Raw genomic sequence first — 10,948 nt, forward strand, 5'->3', positions numbered from 1 at the left:
CCGGGTTAACAACCCCCGGCCCCCTGGACCGTTAACCTGCATGGCGTCAGTGGAGACTCGGTTCCTGTGGATCGAAGATGAAGAAGAGGAGGAAAGCAGATTTTTTTTGGTACCAAAAGAAGAGGAAAGCACATAGCCTAAAACTGATTGTGGAGACTTTGAATGTTAGGACTATGACAAGAAAAGCCCAGGAGTTGGTTGCGTGATGATTAGGAGAAATATTGTGCATCCAAGAGAGCAGCTGGAAAGGGACTAAAACTAGAAATTTCAGGGCAGCATTTAAATTATTTTACCTTGGAGTAGATGGGAAGAAAAATGGAATTGAGGTTCCATCCATCAATTTTCTTAGCTTCTTATCTTCACAAAGGTTGCGGGAGCGCTGGATCCTATCCCAGCTGTCTTCGGGCAGGAGGCAGGGTACACCCTGAACTGGTTGCCAGCCAATCGCCGGGAACATGGAGACAGACAACAGTCACACTCACAATCACAGTTAGTGTCAAAACCAGAATGTGGAGATGTACCCAAATGCACAACTCGGGAAACGTGGAGGTAGTTCGGGAAATATCTTTATTCAGTCCAGAGTCGGTAAACAGGCAGGCAGTCCACGAGAGCAGCAGTTGTAATGACGTCATGCTTACGGGGTCGGTCAGGAGACAGGCAGGGGTCGGTACACCAGGAGTCATGATCAGAGTCGAGTATCAATGGCAACGATCTGACAAAGCCAGTCCGTCCACTGGGTCCTATAAGTACTGCAGGTAATTACTGGTTGGCACGTGTGCGCCTCCTGATGACTGCAGGTGTGTCGGGGGACCAGCACAGCCAGGGCTTGGACCGGCAGGATCATGACACCTAGGGGCCATTTAGTGTGTACAATTAATTTTGCATATTTTTGAGGTGTGGGAGGAAATTGGAGTGCCCGGACAAAACTCATGCAGGCACTGGGAGAACATGCAAACTCCACACATGTGGTGCCGGGATTGAACCGGGGTCCTCAGAACTGTGAGGGTAATGCTTTACAGTTGATCCACCAGGCCACCTGGAGTAGAGGTCATTATGTATTATTATTAAGGAAGACCTGGCTAAGAATATTTTGGAGGTGAAAAGAGTTTCAGATCGTGCGATGAAACTTGAAATTGAGGGTGTTATGTTTTATGTGATTAGCGGCTATGCCCCACAGGTAGGATGTGACCTCGAGTTGAAGGAGTAATTCTGGAAGGAACAAGACAAGAAGTAGTTCTGGGCATCCCAGACAGAGAGAGAGTTTTGATTGGTGCGGATTGTAATGAACGTGTTGGTAAAAGAAAAGAAACAGAGGCGATGAAGAAGTGTTGGGTCAATCCAGCGTCCAGGAAAGGAAATTTGAGATGGTGGACAGATGGTGAAGGATTTTGAAAAAAGGATGGAAAAGGGAGGAATGAACACTTTTTTTTACCCAAAAAGAGGCAGCAACATAGGGTGACCAACAAGAGTGGAGATAGAAGCACGCAGGTGGATTACATTTTGTCCAGATGATGTAAACTGAAGGAGGTTACTGACTGTAAGGGACAATCTGAAAGGAAAAAGAAGAGTAAGAAGAATTACCGTCTATACTGTTATTGTTTTAGAAATTATTTATCGTTGCACACGATGTGAACTACCATAATCCATCAAAGCCTTTTTGATGAGTTCATTGAAAGCACAGACATACTTGACATTCAGTATTAAGATGGTTTCTCCCGTTGCTGTGGGGAATGCTGGCTTGGTGACAACATCCTGAATCTCTGTACATGAAGAATGCGACCATTGTGAGGAGTGTTAAATCTTCTCTTTCAGTGATGCGCTGACTTTCCTCGTAGCACAGACATCTGTTGTCTGGAGGCTAAAGGCTACGACACATTTCTGCTGCAGTCCTCCAAAATTACACAGGCCATATTCATTCAAGAGCAACAGGAAATAATTCTGCACTTTAGAGCAGCATAGTCATTATCACAAAAAAAAAAAAAAAAAAAAAAAAAAAAATCATACGCTTCTCTGAGCAACAGCCAAGAAACTTAAAAAGTTCATTCAAAGCTTGGGGCCCACCACCCAAGTCCATTACTTTCCATCGGAATGATAGATGATCTCTCTCTCTCTCTCTTTATATATATATATTCATCCACTGATTTTTTGGAGCCGGTTATCCTCCCTCACAAGGGTCGCGGGAGTGCTGGAGCCAATCCCAGCCGTCAATGGGCAGGAGGCAGGGTACACCCTGAACTGGACCCTTATGAGGATAAGCAGCTAAGAAAATGTATGTCTGTATATATATATATATATATATATATATATATATATATATATATATATCCCCCCGGAAATGCTGTGAGGCACTGTCAACAAGTGGAAATGGCTGAGTACAAAAATAAATTGGTAATTGTAAAGCTGGCTAATATAACACAGCATATAGAATCCTTGAATCATGAGTGCAAAACACCCTTGCATGAAGTCGAAAGATTTATTCCATTAATCATGCATTTGTGCTCATGCATTGCAGAGATTTCAAAAGCTTCGATGTTTAACATCATCCATTTGTCTTGTTAAACAGTAAGTACCCTGACATAATTTACATGCAATCAGATCAGATAATGCAATCAGAGATTCCAGGACAATTTTTTTAACAACGTGGCTGAGGGTGCCACTGTGAGGGGGTAATCCTGGCAACCCCAATTGTTGACCTCAAATCCGAATCCTTTTATGCCATGTACAGTTGGATGAGAGCTGGAGCATTTTATATGACATAATATTCTCACACAGTGATTCTCAATTAGTGGTACAGGACCCAAAAATCGGTCGAGGATTCATTCACAGATAGTAGAGATTAACAGGGCCTACGTGATGGTCCCAACATACAACTTACTGTTTTTCTTTTGATTGTGTTTTAGTCATGCTTTTTCAAGTAAATACTAAATGAATGAAATTATGACTTTACTACTCCTGGATAGGTAGGTTAGTAGATAGAGGAGGAGTAGGACAGTGATAGTATATTACTTTATCCTTACTTACGTACTCCTGACTTTCTGTATGTACAACCTTGTTGGAGTGGAAGTCTTGTAAACTGATGACTCCTCTTGAAGAGTATTTAACATGCATCCCAGCTTGGATTTTATTTTATTGCTCTCCAATAACAATTAAAAGGCATGTTCGAAAGATTATTACTTGTGGTGTAACAATACAAGAGTCTGTACATGGAACATATTAAGTGAGGGACTTGCCAAAATAGAAGAGCGCTACAGAGGAGCAGACACAGGGACCTGCCGGGGAGCCAGCATGGCGTCTGCAGTTGCTTTCTCAGCTTACCACCATTGGGGCTTGGGAGAAGTGGATACGAGAGGGGCACAGTGCACAGGGACTCGGGAAAGTGAACTCAGTAACATGAGTGGCACAGAATGAGGTGACTCGGGGGCTGGTTCCTGCCCTGCCACTGGTTTTGTCCTAACGGACACCTGCCTGAATGACCCCATAAAAATCCTCATGCTTGGAGTCTTTAACTGGCCAGCCAAGCATCTCGCTTTGGGTGGCCTTCTCTGGCTGGTGACTATTAGCTTTGGAACGTCTGGAATCCGTTCTTTGAAAGCAAAGTCATGTCATGTTCTCGATTTTTGTTGGGTCGGTTTTGTTTAATTCCTCTTCCATGTCTCGTATGCTCATTTTGTTGGTTGTGTCCATCTGCTCATCTTAGTCCTCCTCCATTGTGTTGACGAATCAGCTCCCTCCCACCACTCATGTCCTGTACAGGTGTTTCTCATTGTGTTGTCAATCTCTGTGTATTTAACTCCCTGACTTTCAATTCTTGCTGGTCCATTATCCTTGTCACGGGTTGCTTGTAGCTTCGTTACTCATTGCCTTGCCGTGTGCTCCTCATTGCTCACTGCTTGTTGCCCTGTACCCTTGTTGCCCCATTGTGTTACGTTATTGAAGTCACGTCCGTACATGCAATCACTGAGTGCCACATCTTGTCAAGTTTTTAAATGTACTTTTTTAAGGTTATACTTTATTACATTGAGTATTTTGGTTGTTACTTTATTTAGTTGTCTTTTAGAATTAAATATTATTGAGATTCCTGTACTCCTGCCTTGCTTCCCCGCTTTCCTAGCTCCTGTGAGTCATAGCCCAAGTCTTTTCCCACTGACCCTTTCTGGGGCACCCATTTGGCCATTTTTACAAGACCTCCTCGTGGTGGCCAGAAGGGGCATGCAAGTAGAGGTCACTTTTTGGCCTCCCATTCCACCAAAGTCACTTGCTTTTTCTTCAGTTTCATCATCTACTTCCACATCTAAGTCACATCAAGCCAAACCAGTGGCCGAATCACCTTATTCCATACCACGCATGTTAACTAGTTCACCTTCCCAAGTTCCTGTGCACTCTGCCCCTCCCTTATCACCTCCTATCAAACCTCAATCATGGCAGACTGAGGAAGCAACTGCAGAGCCCGTGCCGGCTTTTTGGAAACACCCTCACTTAATATGTTCCATGAACAGATACTTGTACTCTAGCCTTGTGCCCCTGCATCTGGGTTCTCCACACCCATTCACTCACCAACCACCTCACCACCAGCAAGAATTGAAAGCCAGGGAGTTAAATACACTCACCATTCACTCACCCCGGCCGTGATACATGTTGTTCATTGTTGTTGAGATATAAAAGTGGTTCGCAATTTAACAGCAAGGAAACACCTCAAATCCCCTGTTCAAGTATAAAATAATGTAACAAAATGATATACATAATGAGGGTGGATTTATCACAACCATGTTTCATACTGTATATGAAAATAAATACTGCTTACATTTAACATCATCTGCTCTCAAAATGGCTTTAATCTGATTCATATCATTTGTAGCTGAAAGCAGATTTGAAATGAGAAATGAAATCACGAGCTTTTACCTGAACCTACCTAACCCTAAACCCTGACCGGAGGAGAAGGATTTTGAAGAAAGATCTCAAGAAAAGTTTTAAAACCTCTCCTTATGGCCATTATTGTTTCATCCATATTTAACAAGAACAATGATTATTTTTGTCAAAACAAAACAAATACAAAATTGTATAGAATGCATCGATAAGAATAGTTTTTGCCAGTGCAGCTCTGGCTTGGGATAGCCAAATACTAAATATGAAATGAAATTTCACAAGTCAGATGTCAGTTGAGCTTTTATTACTACGCTCTCAAAAAGAGATTAAGGCAAAGTCTGCAAAGTGTCACATCCCTGTTTTTTTACTAATTTCGTTTTTATTTTTTTTGTCATATGCCCGCTCACCGCTAATTTTCTTTTTTTTTCTTGATTTTTCAGTTTCCTGTTACCTGGATGACTGCAGGTGGGCAGGGCCTCCTGTTGCACACCTGATGGCAATGATGATCAGTAGGCCATTTGATTGCAAGAGAAGCGGGCCGCCGAATTAATCTGATAGGTATTTAGCATGATAGGTACGTTGAGAGAATAAGAACCCCAATAAGAAGGCCAATGGCAGACTTAATTTAATAACAAAGGTAAAAGGAGGAGGGGGAACAAATGTAAGTAACGTGAACAGAAGTATTAAAAGTAGAAACTAAGGGGAACGCTGATAAAAAAAAAGACAGCGTGAGACAAAGACCAAAAATCCAGTTCCACATGAAACAGCAGCTTCCACAGCAGAAGGATGATGCCAAGGGAAAGGATGGAAACCAAAGGGAATCTAACTCGCAACAATTAGGAGTTTCTCAGGTCTCGGGACATACACGAAAAGCACAACAACAGCTATTACTGTACATGAGCCAGTATTCAAATACACACCTGATTGGAACCAGGAGGGACAAAGAAGAGAGCAATGCAAAACAATATTTCAGCTCCCTCCTTCTGCTTGTGTTGAACCTAAATGACCAACTGATCATCATTGCCATCAGGTGTCCATCAGAAGGTCCAACCCACCAGCAGTCAGCCGGGAAATAGGAAACTGAAAAAGCAGGAAAAAGAAAAAAAACGAAATTAGTAAAGAATGGGGTCACGACAGCAAGAAACCATGAATAATTTGAATACCTTGCATGACAATTGTTCTTATTTAAGTGTTCTGTCCAGCAATTGTGGACATCTAGGTGTCAAAAGACAGTGAACTTGTGAAAGCACAATGTAAATGTCATCTGTTATTGTGTATATTTTGCTCATCTAAATTAATTAATCGATTAATGACGTGTGGAGTTTGCATTTTCTCCCCATTCCTGTCTGGGTTTTCTCCGGGCACTCCAGTTTCCTCCCACATCCCCAAAACATGCAACATTAATTGGAAGCTCTAAATTGCCCCTGTGTGTGATTGTGAGTGTGACTGTTGCCTGTCTTCATGTGTCCTGCGATTGGCTGGCAACAAGTTCAGGGTGTACCCTACTTCCTGCCCGATGACAGCTGGGATACGCTCCAGCACTCCCGCGACCCTTGTGAGGATAAGCGGCTAGGAAAATGGATGAACGGATGGATGGATGAATGGATGACATGCAGCCTTAATGTTACAGCACTGGAAGTAATGTTGAAAGTAAGGATCCAAATTATAGTATTTTTAAGTATTTTTGGCCCTAGATGCAATGTTTACATAAATCCTGCACTTCCACATTATTAATCAGCTATTGCACCGTTCTGTATACAGTATACTCCACACGGTGTGTATGGGCACTTATGTAATTGACCCAGAGGAGTGCCCAGAGAAAACCCACACAGGCACGGGGAGAACATGCAAACTCAACACAGGCAGGGCTGGGTTTGAACCTTGATCTACAGAACTGTGAGGCAGCTGCCATAACCCAGGGGTTCCCAGACTTTTTTACCCCAAGATTTACTTTTCAAGCACCCAGATTTTCGTGGGCTGCCGACGACGCAGGGTGGGTGGGGGTGGGGGTTACTTTGCTCTCCGTTGCCCAATGATTTAAAAAAAAAAAAAAGACTGGGTGGCTCATTGCCCACCAAAACTGAAGTCGCCATCCGTCATTTTGATACTCGCAAAACAATCATGTCGACCTGTGCAGCAACAGCGATTAATTGCGTTAATCACCAGTTTTGTGGCTGTGAGAAAACATTCCACAAGGAAAGTGAGAAAGATTTACTTTGACACTGTGAAAGGGGAACTAGGAAAAAGAGTGTGGCAGAGCAGCGGTCGTTGTTAGAGAGAGTTCCCTGTGCTGCCTAAAAGAAACCAGTGGCTTCATTTCATTTTTTACAGTACGTCTGTGAATTGTGCCATTGGATGTAACAACCAGTCAGCCCTCACTCATTGAATCATATTGCAAAATTCCCCAAACTGAATAGCTGTATGTTATACTTTCAATTTCCTTTGGATTTTTTTTTTCGCGCAACGCAGAATATCTGCGAAGAGACTGCATCAGCGGATTGCACACGCCCACAGTTTCGAGGGAACATTGGCTGAAGTTTTTTTTTTTTTTTTTGGCACGCCATCCCGCGATGGACCAAGACTGCCTCGCAATGAATGCATTGAGCACCCCTGCCGTAATCAATTCCCAATTATTTTACATTTTAAATTAGCAATTGAACATAATTTTGGGTGCTCTTCTGTGCATATGAGAGTGCAATGGTACATGATAGACAATACAAGGTACAAACCAAATTCCAGTTAAGTTTCAGATGTATAAAACTAATTAAAATACAATGATTTGGAAATCTTGTTCAACCTATATCTAATTGAATCCACTACAAATACAAAATATTTAATGTTCAAATTGATAAACTTTATTTATTTTAGTAAATAATCTTTAATAATGTTATGGCTGCAACATGTTCCCAAAAAGTTGGGAGGGATCTTTACCACCGTATTACATCATCTTTTCCTTGAACTGCATTCAATAAACGTTTGGGAACTGAGGACTGTAATTGTTGAGGCTGTTTTAATTTTTTCTAGATGTACAGCTTCAGTTGTTCAACAGTCCTGGGTCGTTGTTGTCGTATTTTATGCTTCATAGTATGCCACATACTTTCAATGGGAGACAGGTATGGACTGGTGAAGTGCCCGGTCTCTTGTACTATTAAGCCATGCTGTTGTAACGTGCGGAATGTGGTGTGGTGTTGTCTTGCTGAAATAAGCAGGGATGTCCATGAAAATGACTTGCTTGGATGGCAACGTATTTTTCAAAACCTCTATGTACCTTGTGCCATCGGCACAAACACAGCCCCACACCATCACAGATGCTGGCTTTTGAACTTTGTCTCCATAACAGTCCAGATGATTCTTTTCCTCTTTGGCTTGGAGAACACAAAGTCCACAATATCCAAAAACAATTTGAAATGTGGACTTGTCAGACAACAGAGCACTTTTCCATTTTGCATCAGTCCTTCTGAGATGAGCTGAGGCACAGAGAAGACAGTGATATTTCTGGGGGTTGTTGATAAATGGCTTTTACTTTCTATAGTACAGGTTTAATATGGATTTACAGATAGAGTGTCAAATTGACTCTGGTTTTCTTAAGTGTTCCTGACCCCATGTTGTGATATCCTTTCCACAGTGTCAGGGGTATTTAATGTTGGTTTTCGTCCTTGCCATTTCCATGCACCGATTTCTCTAGATTCTCTGAAGTGTTTGATGATATTATGGACTGTAGATGATGAAATCCATGAATTCATTCCATTTGTACATTTAAGTAAGTGTCCTTAAACTATTCAACTACATTCTCACACACACATCTTAGTTTTTTAAATGAGCAATTCAGGGAAGCTTCTTTTTTTTTAATATGCAATCATGCCATCCACCTGTTCCCAATTAGCCTGTTCACCGGTGGGATATTCTAAACTTATGTTTGTTTGTTTTTGAAATATTTTGAAGACCTCATGATTTGTCACTTTAAACTGCTCCCTTTGCACAATTGACACTTTTGACACACTTATCTATATAGATTTTACATCTTGCCAGGCTTATAAGAAATAATTCCTATGAACAGAAATGTCTCTTGTTCTTCGTTTTTGTTGCGATGTTGTTCCTTGTTCTTTGTTCTGAATGTCGTACCAGGGCAGCACCGACTGCTGGAGAAAAATTCCTTGTGTGTTTTTGCATACTTGGCCATTAAAGCTGATTCTGATTCTGAGAAGCATTCCTCAACTTTCTCAGTTTTTTTGCCACCTGTCCCAGCATTTTTGTAATATGTTGGTTCCATGAAATTCAAATTAAATGATTATTTACTAAAAACAATAAAATTCATCAGTTTGAACTTAACATATCATGACTTTGCAGTATATTAAATTAAATATAGGTTGAAAATGACTTGCAAATCATTGTATTCTGTTTTCATTTGTTTAACACAATGTCCCAATGTCATTGCAATTGGGTTTGTATAATATCAAGTTGAAGAAAGCGCTGTTTGCCATTTGTTTTATGTTTTCTTTTAAATTTTGTAAAGTTGTCATTTTGGAATGGGAGGATTACACACAACAGCGACAAAATATATAAAAATGAATGAGTATATATATAATATGACACAATAAAATTTATATAGTGTGTATATTTGCTAGCTGGAATAGGCTCCAGAAATCCTGCACCCCTTGTGCAGATAAGCAGCCTGGAAAATAGATGGATTAAATATTATATAATTATAATTATACCTTGACTCACATGAATTTCAGTGACATGCGATTCTTAATCCATGGGGTTTAATATGAGTTCCGACTCCAACCCAGTGCACAAAGCTCTCCAGATGCAAGTACACCATGTGGCTCAGCACAAAGACCAATTCACTGATTTTAGCCAGCTCTTGGACAGAGAACCATGTTGCAGCAGGTAATGTCCCAGGTGGAATCCATGCGCGTCTCTTCCCCGAACCCACCCGTCGCCAGCACAACCCTAAAGGTGACCACAGGATGCTCAAACCCCCACGAGCCTGCCTCTCTCCCACCCGGAACAGTTCAATGGGAACTCTGGGAGCATCAAACCATTCATCACTCAGTGCAAGCTTCATTTCGAGCTTCAAGCAGCACCTTCCCCACTGATAGGGTTAAGATAACATTAGTTTTTTTCCCACCTGACGGGATGCGCGGAAGCTTGGGCTATGGCTGAATGGAGCTGTAACACGGACACCTGCTCGTTGTGGGTATCCTTTGTGAGGACAATGAAACAGGTATTGCAGTATGCAACCCCAGAACGTGAGGCTGCAAGATCTCTGCTCATACTCCAGCAAGGCGAATGCAGGGTAATAGAGCGCAATAGAGCTCCTTATTTTAACGGCCCAGAGTCAATGGAATGACAGGCCATTGCTAGAGCCATTTTTTTCAAGGCCTCTCCCCCATTGTCAGGGACCAGCTAGTTACGACTGACTTCCTGGTGGACCTCGATTCTGTCATTGCCCTCGCCCTGAAAATAGACAAGCCCCTCATAGATCGCGAGCAAGATGAGGTTTGGCTGAGGGAGATGGCATCGTACCCTTGAACCTCTGGCTTACCTCTGAACCTCATAGAAAAGCACACTTTCCAGGCACTATCTAAGGTCTCTCTGGCTTCTGCGAGTCAGCAAGTCTGGATAGATGCTTTCACAGACTCAGGCTGAGATGCCAACCTATTGAACACACTTTAAGTCAAGCACATGGGAACTATTGAGCATCAATACCCTCACAAGGCGTATGCAGCAGACGGAACCTTCCTAGGCAAGGTAATGCATCAAACCCAGACTCTCACCATTACATTCCCAGGCTTTCATTCTGCATGAATTAGTTTCTATGTATTGGACACCATTAATCAAGACGTGATCTCGGGTGGCCCATGGTAAAGGCTGCACAACCCCCATATAGACTGGTCCTCAGGGCGAATTGAGTCTATTTACACCAGAGCCTGTTGAAAGAATCACAATCAGAATCATCTTTCTTGGTTAAGTGTGCAATAACATAGAAGGAATTTGTCTGCAGCAGTCGGTTCCACCCTGATAAACTTTCAAAACAAAGAACAAACTAACAAGAACAAAGAACAAGAGACATTCAGTTAAT

The 10,948-nt window shown here is 42.0% G+C and overlaps 1 protein-coding gene across 2 annotated transcripts in view; it reads right to left on the reverse strand.

Moving 5' to 3' along the window:
* Window positions 1–701: 701 nt before the first annotated feature.
* Window positions 702–10,948, reverse strand: part of olfml2a (olfactomedin-like 2A) — a 55,769-nt gene continuing 45,522 nt past the window's right edge. Inside the window, exons 8-11 of one of the 2 annotated variants that reach the window (XM_061818429.1) lie at window positions 5,784–5,943; window positions 5,315–5,353; window positions 1,498–1,549; window positions 702–1,036 (exon numbers count right to left, since the gene is read on the reverse strand). In XM_061818429.1, the coding sequence (XP_061674413.1) occupies window positions 992–1,036; window positions 1,498–1,549; window positions 5,315–5,353; window positions 5,784–5,943 (296 nt within the window). In that variant the 3' untranslated portion in view covers window positions 702–991. Of the gene's footprint in view, window positions 1,037–1,432; window positions 1,550–5,314; window positions 5,354–5,783; window positions 5,944–10,948 lie in introns of both variants that reach the window. The other variant, XM_061818428.1, reaches the window with a different exon arrangement.

This window comes from Syngnathoides biaculeatus, chromosome 4 (genome assembly GCF_019802595.1).
Source record: "Syngnathoides biaculeatus isolate LvHL_M chromosome 4, ASM1980259v1, whole genome shotgun sequence".
Lineage (NCBI taxonomy): Eukaryota > Metazoa > Chordata > Actinopteri > Syngnathiformes > Syngnathidae > Syngnathoides > Syngnathoides biaculeatus.